The 19288-nt window shown below is 38.4% G+C and overlaps 2 protein-coding genes across 2 annotated transcripts; both read left to right on the top strand.

The window, feature by feature from the left end:
- Window positions 1-625: 625 nt before the first annotated feature.
- ccdc82 (coiled-coil domain containing 82) lies at window positions 626-7091 on the top strand. Its single transcript, XM_023263998.3, has 2 exons — window positions 626-1489; window positions 3641-7091. The coding sequence occupies exons 1-2, from the start codon at window positions 944-946 to the stop codon at window positions 3788-3790; spliced, it is 696 nt and encodes a 231-aa protein (XP_023119766.1). The 5' UTR covers window positions 626-943; the 3' UTR covers window positions 3791-7091.
- A 640-nt stretch (window positions 7092-7731) lies between these two features.
- Window positions 7732-15513, top strand: thap1 (THAP domain containing, apoptosis associated protein 1). Its single transcript, XM_023263997.3, has 3 exons — window positions 7732-7891; window positions 10771-10963; window positions 13524-15513. The coding sequence occupies exons 1-3, from the start codon at window positions 7821-7823 to the stop codon at window positions 13911-13913; spliced, it is 654 nt and encodes a 217-aa protein (XP_023119765.1). The 5' UTR covers window positions 7732-7820; the 3' UTR covers window positions 13914-15513.
- Window positions 15514-19288: the final 3775 nt, after the last annotated feature.

Here is a 19288-nt window from a genome sequence, read left to right on the forward strand (position 1 = left end):
ATGCCAGATATTGTTCAGAAAACAAATTACACAACATGAGAATAAATGCAGTACCTAATAAAAATAATAAAAAAACAAGATATAAGTAAAATACATTACTAAATATATAATACATAAATATTATATGTGACAACGAAAATACTGCAAATTGAATCTACATATTACAGGTAATGAAAATATTTCAAATTAAAGTTAAATATTACATTTGGCAATGAAAATGCTGCAAATTAAATTTAAATATTACATGTAATAATGGAAATACCGCAAATATTACACTTGACAATGAAAATACTGGAAATTAAGTTTAAATATCACACGTGGCTATGAAATATTGCATGTAAAATTGTAATATTAGACATTAAATTGAAATATTGGATGTGATAATAAAATATTGCACATAAAAATAAATATCGCACATTAAATTTAAATATTGTAGATTCAATTTAGTTTAGAATTTTTTTGTAAGTTTTATTAAATAGATATCATATTACGTTTGCCCAGTTTTATTTTTATTACTTATATCAGTAATAAATACAAACATATTTTTAGTGTTTTATCAGTTTTGACCTCTGCTGCTGCAGTACCGCCTCTCCGCCACAGGAGGCGCTGCAACACTGTGAGCCGTTAATTCTGCCAGTGAAAAAGACGCAGCAGCCACAACAATAATACAGCGGAGCTCCAGCGGCTGGAAACCAGATAAGTGTGCGAATTCAGCGCTCAGTTCTCAGGTTAACGAACAGAGGCGGCCCGCTGCTGTCGCCTGGAGGAGAATAATTCTTTGCGGAGCTGAATCCGGGCGCCATGTTAGTCTGTGACCGCAGATACAAGCTGCTGTCGCTGTAGGAGGGGAAGCTAGCTGCTGCTCCGTTAGCTCGTCGACACCGAGCCTCCTCCGGTTCGGCTCTCCGGTTCATGTCACTGGGCTCCGGTACCGCGGGCCGCCATGGAGAGCCTCTACAAGCGGAAGATGTTCGCCTCGATGCGGAAGACCAAAGTGGCCGCGTCGAAGAAGCGGCAGATCGGCCTGCCCGCTTCCATCCTGGACGACAGTGACGAGGGCTCTTTCTCCTCCTCCTCGTCCTCCGGGTCCCAGTCCGACTTCCAGAGCTCCCCGGAGGAGGACAGCGAGCAGGAGGGCCGGGACCGCAGCGAGTCCGGGGCCACCTCCAGCGACGACAGCCGCTCCGTGACCCGCAGGAAGCGCTCGTTCCTGGGCGGCGATGACAGCTCGTCGTCGTCCAGCGGCGGAGAGGAGGACGAGGAGGAGGAGGAGGAAGAGGAGGAGGACCGGAGCCAGCCCAAGAGGTCGGTGCAGCCCCGGAAGAGGAGCCGGCTGCAGCGGCAGGACGAGTCGGACTCGGACCAGGAGGAGAAGCGGAGGGAGGAGGCCGAGAAGGCGAAGAGGAGACAGAGACACAACAAGCTGCTGGCGCTGTCCCGGAGGATGAAGGCCCGGGTCCCCAACCGGAGGAGGAGCCGCCTGAAGCAGGTAGAGCTCTGCGGCAGGGCCGCTGGATGAGGGGCCTCCTGGGGGGCCAAAAACACCAAAACACAGCTGGGTTTCTGTAAATAGATCAAGCTGTGACTGAATATAGACCAGTTAACAGTTAAAAACCTCAGACTGATATAGTTTAAATCCTTATTTTACACTTTATTATGCAAATTATATGATGTTTATGGATTAAAAGTGGCAATTTGGGGGAAAAGTTCACTTATAATGACAATAATTAGCTTTATTTCTTCTGCAACTCCCAAAAGTAGACATACAAAGTGCTTTATAAAACACTACAACATGCAAAACATTAGAAAGCAACAATTTATCATTAATACAAACGACACACCCCCTTTTAAAGAGTATTAAATACATTATCATTAAACTTTTATAGGCATCATAAACCTAAAATTGTTAGTAATGTTCATACATTTGAGACACGTGCAGAATTTATGATTTAAATATTAAATATTGGCTCCATGTGTGGTTATAATTGATCAAACTACAGCAGCTTAAGGTGCATTAAAATGTGTTTTTATTGTTTCTCGACGACCTGCTGCCATATTTTGGTAGTTAAATGTCGCTGCTGCAGATTTCCTAAAAAATGTGTCTAATGGAAAGACAGAAAAAATGTTTATATTGTGTTAAATTGATCAGATTTGTACAGTAAAATGTTGATGTCTTCATCTTGTTGCTGTATTTAATAAACTCAGAGGAAATAATCCTAAACAGCTGGAGGCGACAAAGTTCAGCTCCTGTTAACAGTTTGAAGTTTTCTGTCAACTTAAATCACAAATTGTGTTTTTTACGGTTTCTCTGATGCTAATAAGCAGCTAATTAGTTGGTAGTCTGCTAATTTTTCATAGATTAAAACTGGCAATTTTTGGCAATTTGAGTGAAAATAGTCCAAGAGAAGTGATTCTTTGGTTTATCTGATGGAAAAAGTTCACTTATAGTCATCATAAACTTAGGACATTGGTAGAAATACATTAAAATACACTTAGAGGATTTATTTATGGAATTAATAGTGGAAATTCTGTCCATCATGCTGCTGTCTGGTGCTGCAGATGTTTAATAAACTCAGAGGAAATAATCCTAAACAACCAGAAGCAACAAACTAAGCTTCAATTCCTGTTCAGACTTTGAAGTTTTCTGTCAACTTAAATCACAAACTGCGTTCTTTGCTGTTTCTGTGATGCTCATTAACTGCTAAAACTATCACAGTCAGATCATTTTGCATGAATAAAAATTGGTACTGTTTTGGCAATTAGAGTGGCTCCTATTGAAAACAGTTCAAGAGAAGGGATCCTTCGGTTTATCTGACGGAAAAAGTTCACTTATGGTCATCGTAAACTCAGGGCAGTGTTAGAAATACATTAAAATACACATCCAGAGTTTATTTATGAGTTAAATATTGGAAATTCTGTCCATCCTGCCACTGTCTGGTGCTGCAGATGTTTAACCCTCGTGTCGTCCTGCGGGTCAAAATTAACCCGTTTTAAAGTTTTAAAATGTGGAAATAAAATCTATTTTTACAGTGAAACTTCTGATGTCCACATTTTCAACATTTTTGGGAAATCTTTGAACATTTTTTGGTGGAAAAAAAGAAATGTTAAAAATGTTTCTTAAGAACATTCACAAAAAAATCAACCAAAATCCAGCGAATTTCACTGGATTTTGGTAGATTTTTATGTGAATGTTCTTAAAGAAAATATTTGAAGTTTTAATGATATAAATAGAATCACTTTAGATATTTTCATTTTTTGAAAATATTTACAAGAATTTTCTTGCCAAATGTGGGAGATTTTTTTTTAAATAAAACTTTTCAGGGAAACTTGTAAGGAATTATTGGAATTTTCTTCCTGAAGATTTTGCAAATTTTCAGAAATTTGGGGAATTTTTTTGCTGATTTTTTTGGATTTTTTTTTCAGACAAGGAAACAATATTTTTTGGTGCCCGTAAATGAAAACAACAGGAGGGTTAATAAACTCAGAGGAAATAATCCTAAACAACCGGAAGCAACAAACTAAACTAAGTTTGAGTGTCTCATCCATCAACTAAAGTCACAATATGTTTATTTTACTGTTTCTGTGACTAAAAACTAAAACTGTCTTCCATTAAGATTCTAGAACTTGTTTGTGTTTTCAGGGCGGCGGAGACAGGGAAGAGTCTAAAGAAGCCGAGGATGAGGCCGGCGGCGATGAAGACAGAAACAAAGGAGAAGAAGAAGACGGCGACAAAAAGGAGGCTTCAGGAGGTAAAGAGGAGGAGAAAGATGAGGAAGAGGAGAAGAACTAAAAGCTTCGTCTTAAAGACTCGCAGCTTTGTACAGTTTTCTCTCCTGCAGCACTTAAAGTGGAAAACACTTAAAAATGTTGGAGGTTTTCTTAGTTTTTTCTTGCTGCTGCAGCAGAAACATAAAGAGGACGTTCCTCTTTAAACTGACCTATGGATCTCTGGTTTATTAGTGTTCAGTCCTGCTGATCTGCTGACATGTTGATTTACAAACCCCAGATTTCAGTCATCTGTCAGCTAAAACTGTGCACTACCAACACTAAACTTAACAGAGCTCCACTACCAAACTATCAAAAGTTTGGGGCCACTTAAAAATGTCCTTATTTTTGAAAGAAAAGCAGTTTTTTTCAGTGAAGATAACATTAAATGAATCAGAAACACAGTCTAGACATTGTTAATGTGGTAAATGAATGAATGAAAGTGGGAGTTTTCATGGAAAACATGAACTTGTCTGGATGACCCCAAACTTTTGAACAGTAGTGTACATGTAGAGCAAAGATAACCACAGCACTTTCATTGACTTTATTTTTTTGTTTTGTGTTGTGTTTTTTTAGGCTAGTGACCCAGACTCTAAAAGAATCATTTAGAAAGTTTAATTTAGGTTCTGCTCATGAATTTCTAAACATATTTTCCTCCTGTTCGTTTACCATCGACCAACTTTCATCAGGTTTTTTCTCGCATTAAATCTGAGTATATTTGATCAACAATATCTGAGAAATTATTAAAGATAAAAACCAGAAATTTTGTCTCTTATTTCTCATCATGTCATCGATTCAGAATCTGTAATATTGGACAAGTAGATCAAATAATCTCTGATTATGGAGGAGAAGAAATTAAAGCCAGAAATGTGTAGGGAGGAGGTTGGGGTGGATGGACGGGTCAACAAAACACTGGACTTTAACCATCTGTAATGTTGGACAAGTAGATCAAATAATCTCTGATTATGGTTGAGTTAAAATATGAAACAGCAGGTTTCATGTCATTTTAGACAACTTCCTAATGGACAGGTTTTGAGTAATTTAAGGTAAATTTTGTGCCATTTTAATGACTAATTTAGCCTCATTTTGGACACTTTTTGAGTAATTTTGGAAACTGCACATCATTTAGGTCGGGTAAGACATAATTTGATCTCTGATTTGTCTGATTTCTATGATAAAATATAGATATATATAAAGATATTTTTGAATTTTTTTTTGTTTTGTAGTTAGATTTTCTTTCACTGAAATTTGAGTCTCATTACAGACTGTTGCAGTATCCAGTAGACTTTGTAGGGTACGTATACTCGTCGGGTAGATTGTCCTGTTTAACTACTACTTGTCTGATATTATAGATTCTGAATTAATGGCATGATGAGAAATAACAGAAAATTTCAGGTTTTTATCTTTAAGAGTTCTTCAGATATTGTTGTTCAAACAGACTCAGATTTAAATGTGAGGAAAAACCTGCTGGTAGTGGGTCGATGAGCAGTTTTTAAAAAAAAAAAAAAATTAAATATATAAAGCTAAAATTTCACAAATATCTTCATAAATATCCAGATTTTATGCTACAAATAATTTCAGGTAAATCAGAGATAGTTGAACAGTAAATTTGAGGATTTTTGACACAACAAAACTGTTAGAGTAAAAGTATGTAAGTACAGTCAGAAGAAAGTAGTACGTACACTCGTGAGACTGTTACACTGTAGTAGAGTTTACTATGTCGTTACTCATTCATTAATGCAAAAGCAGGATTTCATCTCCTGAACCTTAAAGAATCGAAACTGATGTGTGGAACTGGGATCTGAAGATACCACCTGAGTCTTTTTTCGAGTTTTAAGGTGGAACTATTTGAGTAGTATGAGCCTTAAAGCTAGCTAGATGTCAAACATTTGCGATGTTGGTTTTATGTTATTTTTGAACACTATTCAGACGTTGTGAAGGTCTTCATGGATGTCATGGATCAAATAAATGACCTCGAACACGTCAGTAGATCAGCAGGTGGCGCTAAAACCGGAGCAGCTCGCCGTCGTCCATGTAGGAAACTGGATTCTGTGTTTCGTGGAGCCGAGAAACTGAAACTCTTCTGGTTGAAACATCGACTCGGCGCATATCCGGACTTCAGTATCTGAGCTTCTAGTTGGATTCCTGATCGTTGAAAAGAAACTCTAAAGGTCTGGATTGAGGCTCCTGCAGTATTTAGAGACCTTCAGTATAAAAGCTTCTGTTGCACTTTTCTGCTCTTTTATTTACCCTTTAGTTTGAATCGGGCTCTTCTCCGACGATTTATATTCGATGCATCAGCGTCAAATCGACTCGAAGTCTGAAGTTATTCGCAAGTATTTTGTCGTACGGAGGCTTTTAATTTGGCACAAGCAAGTAGGGCTTCAGCTAATGATGAATGGATGAATCGTCTAAGCACGATACGACGTATCACGCTTAGACGATTCATCCATTCATCGTTTGGGACATTTGTTAGGGACATTTGCTTGTAGGGCTGCAACTAATGATGAATCGATGAATACATCGTATCGTGCTTAGACGATTCATCCATTCATCGTTAGTTCACAATATTGAGGTACTTTCTGTCTCTCTAGTTGCAGTTTTTTCTTGACTATCGTTCCCTCATGTCATTATAAGCTGAATATATGTCGTTGGGACACCTGAGCTGATCAGTTTGGCTCATTAAAGGCTGTTAAAACCTGTAAAAATCTTCATGTACAGTTTAGAGAAACAACAGTGACGTGTTTCTAGAAGAACGGCTCAGACTTTAAAACAAAAACTATCATTTCTCCGTCAGTTTCCTCTTAATTCCACCTGGTTGTCCATGAATGTGACTCGAGAATAAAAACAGCGACTCCTGTAGATAAAACTCATTTGGACAAAAGCTTTTTTCTACTTTTCTATTTATTTCTTGCTCTCTAACGTCGGTTTGTGTACAATCATGTAAACTAAAGCGTTCCTTTCTTTAATCTCTGTGATGTTTAATGGACACAATGACCAGATGGAAGTCATGAATTGAGCCCGTCTGTTCGTTTTTTGAGCTTTGACGACGATGAATGAATGTTTTAACGTCCAGTCTTCAGAGTGAAGCTGCTGAAGCTGAACCCACAGAGTGTTTCGGAGCCTCGTGGCCTTTTTATTTTTCTCTCTCTTTGTTTTCTCAGCAGTCTAGAGATGATACACACACCTCATAGTTGCATCAGTGCTGTGTATTAACCTGTTTTCAGTGTATTTCTGGTCTTTTGTTGCTGTATAATGCTCTTCAGACCAAACCACCGTGTTGAAAACAACTCTTTTACTAATAAAGGCTCTTTTTTTGATCAACAGATTGTGTTGAAAATTGTCATTTGATACGTTTGGGAGCAGAAAATTACATTTCCATGATATTTACATCGTCTGCTTTACTTTAATGTGAAAACTGAGAGCTAACAAATGGATGCCAAACATCTGGTTGGCCACCAAGACTCCTGTGACTCCCCTGAAGGAGATACAAGAAAGAGACTAGTGAGGAAGGCCACCAAGACACCTATGACTTAATTTTTTAAAAATAATTTAATTTTTAAAAAATACATTAGAAGGTATTCTTTTTGGTGGGTGTGTTTCTATTTAAATCAGTGATATCTGTAGAAATTATTTTCTGCTTAGTATTTTTACTACAAAAAAAAAATCTAATTTTGATGCAAATTTTGTGAATTTAATGTTTTTGCAAAGTTGGTTCTTCAAATTTGAGATCAAAACACAATGAAGGGGACAAAAATAACCTAACTTTTAAATTCTATGACATGCTAGTCATATTAGATTTTTTAAATTTTATTTTCAATTTCATATAAAAAGCCAATTTAATGCCTTGGATGTCCAAAAGTAAGTGAAGTAAAGTCAAATTCCCACTTGCCCTTAAAAGTGTTTTCAGCCAATCAGATTGAAGAACGCCGGTCAGGTGACGCAGTCTCCGCCGCCATCATTGTTAGTGGCAGTGAAGCCCGAGCGGAGGAGAACCAGCGGAGCTCCGAGGAGCAGCAGTCCGGGTGTCGGTGAGTGTCGTCCGGGCAGCAAGCATGGTCCAGACGTGCTCGGCGTACGGCTGCAAGAACCGCTACCACAAAGACAAAGACATCTCCTTCCACAAGTAAGTTTAATTAAAGTGTGTGCGGGAGCTAGTTAGCATTAGCCGTCCAGACATTTTAGTTAACAGTGTGTCGTACTGCTGAAGAATCGGCACCAGACTCCGTTCACTAACCCGCTATTTTAAAGATCAACTGGTTCCCATCAACCGGGTATTAGGTTTAGAATTTCACACCAGACGTTTTTAGTGTCAGGAGATATCATTGATAAAATCGGACTACGGTTAAATCACCAAACATCGATTTTTTTTGGATAAATTTAAAGTATTTTATCAAGTTCACCCGCCTGTCGCGCAGTTCTCTCTCTATAGAGTAACAAGTTCACCAACGCGGCAGCTACGGCGTCTGTTCCCAAACTCCCAAGTTTAGATGTCATTAAAACTTAACCTAACCATCGTGTCGCATATTTTTACACGCCGAGTTTACAAGAAGGTAATAAATATGTACACAAGCCCTTAAAATTGTATTCTCCAACGTGTTTTAGTTGTCTATAAGCACGCAAACCGTAAATTCCCGTTATTTTGAATGGAGTTCGGGTCCGGCTCACTTCTCGGGCTAATGCTAGCTTGGAGTCTGGAGTAAACATGTGGAGAGCCTGTAAATGTGGCCATGTGAGAGCAGCTGAACCCCACTTCAGTCGACTGACAGCAGAAGTTAGAGAGAGTCTGTTAAAGTTTTATCTGACAGTTTCATGAATCAGCTGTTTGGGTTCAGTTTCCTGCAGACTGAACTGAGATCAGATCAGCTGACAGCCTCAAACTCACTCATCTGGTCAAGAAAAATCCTCAGATCTTCTGTTATTCTTGATCTTGTCATTGATTCTGAATCTGTAATATTAGACAAATAGAACAAATAATCTCCCATCTATGAGCTCTTATGAACCGTCCACTAGTGATATTTTCTGAACCACATGTAGCTGCAGGTCACAATAATACAAACTAAACATGTAGAATACTTTAAATATAAAATATTTGGTCAGAAAAATGAAAACAAAGTTAGTTTTCTAGTTATTGTAAATAATTCAGTTTAATTAACATTTTAAATCTGTGTCCTTTAGTATGTTTTTTTATGATGTGAAGCACTTTTGCCCTCTTTCTGTCCAGTGTGTGAAACGTCCTGAACAAATAAAAGTGCCTCGCCCTCATTTTATTGAACTTTGATAAGTGATTGAGCAGGTTTGACGAGTTGAACCATGAAGAACTAAAGTGTGAGCTGGTTTGAGCCAAGTAGAACAGAGATCTGGAGTTTTCAAGTCGTTCAAACCTGCTCAATCTGTTGTTAAAGTCCAATAAAAATAACTTTATTTTCATTTTTGTGACCCAGTATTTTATATTAAAGTATTGTCCATATTTAGTTTTGTATTATTGTGACCTGCAGCTACATGTGGTTCAGAAAATATCAGTAGTTGACTTCTGGATTATCAATTTTTTGTTAATTTGAGGTAAAAGATAGAACTTTTCATGCCGACGTCCAATTTTTTCCCCATATTTTAACTCAAAAATCAGAAGTTATTGATCTACTTGTCCAATATTCCAGATTCTGAATCAATGACATGATGAGAAATAACAGAGAAAATTTCAGGTTTTTATCTTTAATAGTTCCTCAGATATTGTTGTTCAAACAGACTCAGATTAAAATGTGAGAAAAAACCTACTGAAAGCTGGTTGATGGGTGATTTTTAAACAGATTTATCTTGGGAAGTGTTGGATAAATGAAGACAAAAAATACACAAATATCTTCATAAATATCAGTATTTCATGCTCTAAAAATTCCAGGCAAATCAGAGATAGTTGAGCTTAAAATTTGAGGATTTTTGTTGCGAAAAATGGTAAAAGTGATGCATAAAAACGTTGCTTAAAGTCCAGTTTTGATCCATCAGTCGATCTAACTTCCATCTGGTCATGAACTCTGAGTAGAGACTGAAAGAACGAGATAAAACCTGAAATCAGAGAGCGATCCTTCAGTTTGTCTGCTTTTTCCTCATTTTGTGCCTTGTTTTTTGAATATTGTGTCCTGTTTTGGTCATTTTGTGTCTCATTTTGATCATTTTTGGTTACGTTTGTCTTGTTTTATGCCTTATATTTCCTGTTTTGTCTTGTTTTGTGTCTTATTTTGACAATAAATGGTGTCATTTTTCTCATTTTCTGTCTCTTTTTGATCATTTTTGGACAAGTTTTTCTCGTTTTTTTGTCTTGTTTGTCCTGTTTTGCCTCATTTTTCTTGTCTTTGTTGGACATTGTATCAGATATATGTGAGTCAGGAGGCAAAGTTCTCCATTTATAAGTCGATCTAACCTTCATTTCTGAGTAGAGACTGAAAGAACGAGATATAACCTGAAATCAGAGACACAGATCCTTCAGTTTGTCTTCTTTTCCTCATTTTGTGCCTTGTTTTTTGAATATTGTGTCCTGTTTTGATCATTTTGTTCTTGTTTTGTCTCATTTTGATCATTTTTGGACATTTTTTTCTTGTTTTATGCCTTATTTTTCCTGTTTTGTGTCTCATTTTGGCAATAAATAGTGTATTTTTTCTCATTTTTGTCTTCTTTTTCCTTCTATGTCTCATTTTTCTTGTTTTCTGTGTCTTTTTGACCATCTTTGGACAAGTTTTTATCATTTTCTTCCTTGTTTTTCATGTTTTGCCTGGTCAAAATTCAAAAAATATTTGACATATGAAGCTAAAATTTCACATATATCTTCATAAATATCCAGATTTTATGCTATAAGTTTTTCAGGCAAACCAGAGATGGTTCAACAGAATTTCTGACCTAAAACTTGCTTCATAAATAACCGAAGTGACTTCTAGACAACAAGCCCGGTGATAAGAGTCGTACAGAAGTAGAAACTCCTACATTTATTGCTGTATTTGTTGATTGCTGTTGCAGGTTTCCTCTGGCGCGTCCAGATGTTTGTGGTAAATGGGTTTCGGCGATGAGGAGGAACAACTTCAAACCTACAAAGTACAGCAACATCTGCTCGCAACACTTCACCAAAGACTGCTTCAAGAGGGAATGCAACAACCGAGTCCTGAAGGAGAACGCAGTGCCGTCGCTGTTCACCTTCAACCTCGGCATCAAGGTGAAGAAGATCCCAGGAAAACTGAGTAAACTGAGGCTGCACATACACAAATGATCAGTTAATAAAAATACAGGACGGTAAAGTGTTAGATCCAGATCACAGCGAAGCATAAATGAACCGTTTTAGTGCTACAGACATGTCCTGCTTTATAAATTAGATTCTCCAGATAAAAGGGAACATTCTGGTTTGAGTCAACAAAAAACATTCTTTTTATTTTCTGTTTTTATCAGGGTAAAATGGAATTAAAAAAACAACACGTCCCACTAAAGTCATGACTCATATCTGTCCACATATTTCCATTGTGGGTCTTTTAGTCTCAAAGCATCAACGGCCTTCTTTCTCTGATTTGATTGAAACTTTTATTATAAAATATAGATATTTAAAATGGTACCTGTGAAGTTTTAGCTTCATCTATCAAATACTTTCTGAGATAATAAATATGAATTAAATAAAAACTGCCTGTTAACCCACAGTCAGCAGTTTCACAAGTATACGTACTACTTCCTTCTACTTCTACTTTAAACAACATTTTTATTGCATCACTTTGACAGTTTCTTGCATCAAAAATCCTCAGATTTTCCCCTCAACCATCTCTGATTTGCCTGAAATTTTTATAGCATGAAATACGGATATTTATGACGATATATGTGAAAAAAGAAGACACAAAACAAGACACAACAGGAAAAACAAGGCAAAAAATGAGAAAGACTTGCTCAAAAATGATCAAAATGAGACAGATAACAAGAAAAATGAGACACAAAAGGAAAAAGGAGACATAAAACGAGAAAAATGACACCATTTATTGACAAAATGACACACAAAACAAGACAAAATGGGAAAAATAAGACAGAAAACAAGAAAAACTCATCCAAAAACAATCAAAATAAGACAGAAAACAAGATGAATGAAACACAAAATGATCAAAAGAAAACAAGACAACAAAAACATGATATAAACAGCAAAAACATGGGTCAAATGAGAAAAAAAGGCACAGAACAACAAAAACAAGACACAAAATGAGAAACATGACACCATTTATTGCCAAAATGAGACACAAAACGAGACAAAACAGGAAGAATAAGACAGAAAACGAGAAAAATTTGTCCAAAAATGATCAAAACAAGAACAAAATGACCAAAACAGGACTCAATATTCAAAAAACAAGGCACAAAATGAGGGAAAAGACGACAAACTGAAGGATCTGTGTCTCTGATTTCAGATTTTATCTCGTTCTTTCAGCGTAGAGTTCATGACCAGACGGAAGTTAGATCGAATGATGGATCAAAACTGGACTTTAAGCAACGTTTTTAATGCATCAATTTTACCGTTTTTTGCATCAAAAATTCTCAAATTTTCTGATCAACCATCTCTGATTTGTCTAAAATTATTTGCACCATAAAATTATAGGTATTTATAAAGATATTTGTGTAATTTTAGCTTCATTTATCAAGCATTTTCTGAGATGTACATCTTTAAAATCTGCCTGTCGACCAATTTTCATCAGTTTTTTTCACATTAAATCTGTCTGAACAACAACATCTGAGGAACTATTAGACTTTCTTTTGGGAAATACTAGATCTTAAACCTTCCACTGAGGTGAAACTAGTGTGTTTCATGTATTTTTGTGTGTTTTTAGATGTTTTTAAACAGGACAATCTCCACCACGAGTATACGTACCCTACAAAGTCTACTGGTTACTTCAACAATATCTGAGGAACTATTAAAGATAAAAACCTGAAATTTTCTCTCTTGTTTCTCATCATGTCATTGATTCAGTATCTGGAATATCAGACAAGTAGATCAGATCATCTCTGATTATGGAGGAGTAGAAATGAAATTAAAGCCAGAAATGTGTAGAGAGGAGGTCGGGGTGGATGGATGGTTCAACAAAAAGTGCTTCAAATATGGAAAACAAATTGAAAAGTTCCATCTTTGAGCTCATATTAACATAAAAACTGATCATCTAGAAGTCAACTAGTGATATTTTCTGAACCACATGCAGCTGCAGGTCACAGTAATACAAAACTAAACACATAGAATACTTTAATATGAAATATTTGGTCACAAAAATGGAAAAAGAAAGTGATTTTAGTTGAACTTTCATAACTGATTGAGCAGGTATAAGAAGGTGTAGCACAAAAACTAAAATATTAGTAGATAGTCGGATCCAAGTAGAGTTCTAGAGGTTTGAAATGGTTCTCCAAATATAAGAAAGAAAACATACATTTTCTTAATCTTTAATAGTTCCTGAGATATTCTTGTTTCAACAGCATCGACGTGAGAAAAAACCTGCTGAAAGTTGGTCGACGGGCAGTTTGAAAATCTACATGTAGCTCGGAAAATGCTTGATATATGAGGCTAAAATCTCACAGATTTCATCTAAAATACTCACAGTTCATGATAAGAAAGTTTAAAGTAAATCAGAGCTGGTTGAGTAGATGAGATGGAACAACCCTCAGACGGACCGAGTTAATGGGATCATTAGATCTGGTTAGCTTCATCTTAGGTTCCTGTTGGTTCAGGAAGCAGAAGATGAACTTGTTTGTTTCCTGTCTCTCAGTCGGAGTCTCTGGAGGGTCCTTTCCCCTCGGAGATCCACTTCCCTCTTCCTCTGCCTCTGACCTCCGACCCGGTGGTGGAGGAGGAGCCCGACCGGAGCCTGAGCGACGCCCGCGGCGACACGGCGGCGGTTTCCTGCGACCACAACTACACGGCGGAGGACTCAGCGCAGCAGAAGAAACGCATCGAGCAGCTGGAGGAGCAGCTGGAGCGGCTGAGGAAGAAGCTGAAGACCACGCAGCAGAAATGTCGGCGGCAGGAGAGGCAGCTGAAGAGGCTGAAGGTCGCCTGCGAGACGCCGGCAACGGGCCGCCAACCGCCGCCGGCGTTCGGCGAGGGATACGTGATCTTACCCAAACACATCTACCACACTCTGAAGGGCATCGAGTGACCAGACGCTGCAGCAGACTGACATTAATGGAGCTGCCGAGCCTCACAGAGAACCTTTCATTACAAACCAGAGGAGGTCTGACTGATGGAGACAGCAAACTCTTTACAGATCAACCTTTTCTCCTTCCGTTTCCTAAATTTGGGCTGCAGTGAAACGACTTTTTAAATCGGTGGTTCAGCATTTTGGGTTCGGTTTTTGGGGGAAGATGTGTTGGAAATATTTTCCTGATGAAAAACCAGCTGTTTTTTTTTTCTGTTGTTAGGAAACGCCCTTTAAAACCAAAAACTGCTGCTCAGAAAGCACCAAGTTAGCTTTTTTCACCCAACTATGCTAAGCTAAGCTAAGCTTGGCTAGCTATGCTCACATTCTGACTACAGATGTTAACAATTAATCACCCTTAATAATTAAACCGATGAGGCAAATGTGAAGGTTGTGCATGTCTCTGTTCAGACAGCACCAACTTAACATCTTTCACCCAACTATGCTAATCTAGGGCTAAACTAGGCTAACTATGTTCACACTCTGACTACAGATCTTGATAAATTTATCACCCTTAATAATTAAACCAATTAAAAATATATTAACTGATAAGGCAGATGTGAAGGTCGTGATGTCAGTAAATGTAGAACAGCTGTAGTTCCTGGTTGTTCCACCAGGTGGAGCCTCTTCCTGTTTAATCCTGTAGAGACCAGAGGAGGCGTCGCTCAGACTACATTTCATGTTGAAGCAGAGAGCATTGTGGGAGTTTAGCTTGGAAAGGGGCACCATGACAAAGACTTCTGTAATGCTTAATCGCTACCAACTGAAAAAACTAAACTTTGCTAGCACATGCAGGGATGTTCACTCGTTTCATTTCCTGTCATCAATTCATTGATTATTGATTGATAAGGCAGCCTAGTGTTGGCTCAGGAAAGTTTTCAAAATTTGCGTCCCTAATCCTGACTCAAGCTCCATCTTTGAAGGTGGATTCTGTGGTTCTTGAGAAAGACTGTTGATTTTTAGTTGGCATCTTTAGCTTGTTAGCACATTTCCATTTCCTTACCTGTAGTAACGCTATCTGAGCTGCTTTGTTTCCCATTTCAGAAGCAGAAATGCTTCAGAACACTGGATTTATTTCAGCAGACCGCTAGCTGCTGTGAAGAAGTTTTTTATTGGAGTAGAATTGGGTTATTCCATCCTAAACCATCACAGGTCTTCGGTTCGACCATCTTTCTTCAACCATGCAGTGACTAAACCACGTATTTACCGTATAAACACCATATAAAGGACTGATGCGGTTCTTCTGTCTCTCTGTCGTTTAAAAGCACATTCATGGTTCCCAAAATGTTGAACTCATCTTTAAAGGTTCTTGTGTGGTTTTAAGGATGCAGGTTGGCGCTAAAAAAGCAAAACAAAGTGTGACTTTAACCTCTTTTCTTTACCTAAAAGGAGAAAAAATCCTGTCTGAGGATTTAAATTTAAGTTTGTGTAACAAAGGGAACATTTGTTCTTTTTGCTTTGTTTTTCAGTTTTTCTTCACATAAACAGGATGCAAAAACACGACGTGAAGTGTTTGAACAAGTGTTTGTGTTTTAGTGCAATAAACTGCAAACACAACGAAGCCAGAAGAGGAACTTCTGCTGGTCTTTGTTTCGCTTTAGATTAAAGTTTGTACTGGAGGAAGCTGAACGATGTTTCCAGAACGAGATCTGGAAGTTTCAGAGAACAGAGTGTCTAAGAGAAGCTAAGAAGTTCCTGAGAGCTAACAAATAATACAGATTTTTACATGAAATTGGTTAAAAATCTGACTGAAAGGAAAACCAGAAATTAGGAACCAAAGGATAAACATTTATGGGAAGAGACTAGTGATGGAGGCCACCAAGAAAACGATGACTCCTCTACCATTCTATCCACCCCAGTGTTCTACGTTCTTCTTACCAGTTTCTAAATTATTGTTGAGTTTTATGAGGAGCTCTTTATTTTGGGTTTATATTTTATAATATTAACAGGAGAATTCAGGGAATATCGAGTTGTTTTATCCATTAATGGTTCAGTTATTGATTATTGGTGATTGATTTTAATCATTAAAGTCATAAAACCGTCTAAACTTCCATCTCTGTGGTTAAAGATCAGCTGCAGTGATGCTTGTGTCCAGCAGGTGGCGATACTGAGCTGTAAATCAGAAACAGATTCCTCCATTATTAATCTTTATATGTATTATTGACGTACAAACACTTAGTTATGACCCTAAAGATCATTTTTAATCACAACCTGCATTAATTTAGTTGTTGGTGTTCTGTGATGTCAAAACACTATGAATAATACAATTTTAGTTATTTATTTCAACCATTTAATGGCATTTTACAGATTTTCCCTGTTTTACTGTTTATAAATCAGCTAAATATAATTATTTAACAGATATTTAACATTATTTGGAAGGAAAAATATGTATATTAAGGATTTAAAACTGCTATTTTATAGGCATTTTTAAAATTTCAAATAATATCTAGTAAAATCACAGGAAAAACATATTCATTTACAAGTTAACCCTAAAAAACAGGCTGAAACTGTAAATAATGTCCACATAAAAAATCTGTCTCAACACAAAGTAACTTGTTTCTTCACACTGTACGTCTGTAAAATTAGACAACATTTTACTGTATTTAAATGACCAAAAAAAGACAGCAAATGACCAAAATGAGACACAAAATTGATTAATGTCGAAATAGATATGAAAAATTTCAAAAAATGACCTGAAAAAGACAATAAATGAGTCAAAAATGACCTAAAGGAGACAGAAAATAAATTCAGCGGTTAGTTTCAGTTCTCGGTTTCCGTGGCGACCTCGACCCTCCTCAGGTGAAGTCACCTCTACAGCTCTGATGGATTCAGGAGGACGTGTTTGGTCTGAAGCTGCCCCTCCGGAGAAGCATCACGGTCCGGCTGTCCGAGCAGCGACGCTCCTCCGGCTGCAGCCTGACCGCTCGCATTAACAGCACCTGGACCCAAGAGCTCCCAGCATGCACCGCTGCACACCCCCACAGTGGAGGGAAGAGCTCCCAGCGTGCACCGCTGCACAACCCCACAGTGGAGGGAAGAGCTCCCAGCGTGCACCGCTGCACAACCCAACAGTGGAGGGAAGAGCTCCCAGCGTGCACCGCTGCACAACCCAACAGTGGAGGGAAGAGCTCCCAGCGTGCACCGCTGCACAACCCCACAGTGGAGGGAAGAGCTCCCAGCGTGCACCGCTGCACAACCCCACAGTGGAGGGAAGAGCTCCCAGTGTGCACCGCTGCACAACCCCACAGTGGAGGGAAGAGCTCCCAGCGTGCACCGCTGCACACCCCCACAGTGGAGGGAAGAGCTCCCAGCGTGCACCGCTGCACAACCCAACAGTGGAGGGAAGAGCTCCCAGCGTGCACCGCTGCACAACCCAACAGTGGAGGGAAGAGCTCCCAGCGTGCACCGCTGCACAACCCCACAGTGGAGGGAAGAGCTCCCAGCGTGCACCGCTGCACAACCCAACAGTGGAGGGAAGAGCTCCCAGCGTGCACCGCTGCACAACCCCACAGTGGAGGGAAGAGCTCCCAGCGTGCACCGCTGCACAACCCCACAGTGGAGGGAAGAGCTCCCAGCGTGCACCGCTGCACAACCCAACAGTGGAGGGAAGAGCTCCCAGCGTGCACCGCTGCACAACCCAACAGTGGAGGGAAGAGCTCCCAGCGTGCACCGCTGCACAACCCCACAGTGGAGGGAAGAGCTCCCAGCGTGCACCGCTGCACAACCCAACAGTGGAGGGAAGAGCTCCCAGCGTGCACCGCTGCACAACCCAACAGTGGAGGGAAGAGCTCCCAGCGTGCACCGCTGCACAACCCAACAGTGGAGGGAAGAGCTCCCAGCGTGCACCGCTGCACAACCCAACAGTGGAGGGAAGAGCTCCCAGTGTGCACCGCTGCACAACCCAACAGTGGAGGGAAGAGCTCCCAGCATGCACCGCTGTCACCTCCACAGGTAACGTCTGCTTTTCATTCAGACGATGAGCAGCTTCCCCCAGGAGATCCTCACCTGAACACCCAATTATCTGCATTCTGGTGGTTCTTCTGCTTAAATTTAAACCTTTTTAACCCTTTGATGCGTAGACCACATCAGGAGATACCCATTTTCCATTGGATTTGGGTCACTTTTGACCCAGGTTATGCATCAAAGGGTTAAGGTGGAAATGTTGTTATTTAGGTGAAGCAAACACAGATTTAGTCTTCTGTCGTCTCTAAATGTTCGTGTGGTGCATTTTCACATCTCTGGACTTTAACCCTCCTGTTGTCCTCATTTACAGGCACCAAAAAATTTGTTTCCTTGTCTGAAAAAATCCAAAAATTCAGCAAAAAATCCCCAAATTTCTGAAAATTTGCAAAATCTTCAGGAAGAAAAGTCCAATAATTCCTTAAAAGTTTCCCTTAAAAGTTTTATTTGAAAAACATCCCCCAAATTTGGCAAGAAAATTATTGTGAATATTTTCAAAAAATGAGTAAAAATCTTCCAAAAAATCCTAAAAAATATCTTAAGTGATTCCATATATATCAGTAAAACTTCTAATATTTTCCTTTAGAACATTCACATAAAAAATCGAGCGAACTTCGTTGGATTTTGGTTGATTTTTATGTAAATGTTCTTAAGAAACATTTCTAACATTTCTTTTTTTTCACCAAAAATTTTCCCAAAAATGTTGAAAACGTGGACATCAGAAGTTTCACTGTGATTTTTATTTTTTTCCACATTTTCAAACTTTAAAACAGGTTGGTTTTGACCCGCAGGACAACAGGAGGGTTAATAACTCACATGTATTTCAGTAAAATGTTTTAATTCATTCATATTTACTCAGAGGACATCTGCAACCCAGAATAACCAGTGTTTATTATTTCACTGTAACTTTAAAACAACATTAAAGCATCACAGAAAAATATTCTCATCTGCAACAATAAGCAGTGAAGTCAGAGAGAAAAAAACATGAAATAAACCAAACAAGGACAAAAACAAAAGGCAAAAATCCAAAACACGAACTGACAAGCATATAGAGAGACGACCAAATGACTAAAATGAGACATGAAACATCCAAAAAACTACAACAAATGATCACCAAGTGACAAAAAAATGAAAAAGAAATGGAAAACAACAACAAAGAGATGGGAAATTACACAATTAGGAGGCAAAATAACAGAAAATAATGAAAATAAGACAGAAAATAACCAGAATGAGACACAAAATTGCCACAAAATGACAGAAAATTATTAAAATAAGGCATATGCAAAAAATGACAGAAAATTATCACAAAGTGACAAAAACATCATAAAGAAATAAAAAACAACAGGCGACAGGAGAGAACCAAATTAAAAAGCAAA

The sequence above is a fragment of the Amphiprion ocellaris genome, chromosome 17 (assembly GCF_022539595.1).
Source record: "Amphiprion ocellaris isolate individual 3 ecotype Okinawa chromosome 17, ASM2253959v1, whole genome shotgun sequence".
Taxonomy (NCBI): Eukaryota; Metazoa; Chordata; class Actinopteri; family Pomacentridae; genus Amphiprion; species Amphiprion ocellaris.

What these genes read in the sequence shown, in the direction of transcription:
- thap1 (XM_023263997.3), top strand. Translation starts at nt 7,821, where the DNA reads ATGGTCCAGACGTGCTCGGCGTACGGCTGCAAGAACCGCTACCACAAA. An exon ending in AAAGACATCTCCTTCCACAA is followed by an intron (nt 7,892 to 10,770) that starts GTAAGTTTAATT and finishes TTGCTGTTGCAG; the next exon opens with GTTTCCTCTGGCGCGTCCAG. An exon ending in CCTTCAACCTCGGCATCAAG is followed by an intron (nt 10,964 to 13,523) that starts GTGAAGAAGATC and finishes CCTGTCTCTCAG; the next exon opens with TCGGAGTCTCTGGAGGGTCC.
- ccdc82 (XM_023263998.3), top strand. Translation starts at nt 944, where the DNA reads ATGGAGAGCCTCTACAAGCGGAAGATGTTCGCCTCGATGCGGAAGACC. An exon ending in GGAGGAGCCGCCTGAAGCAG is followed by an intron (nt 1,490 to 3,640) that starts GTAGAGCTCTGC and finishes TTGTGTTTTCAG; the next exon opens with GGCGGCGGAGACAGGGAAGA.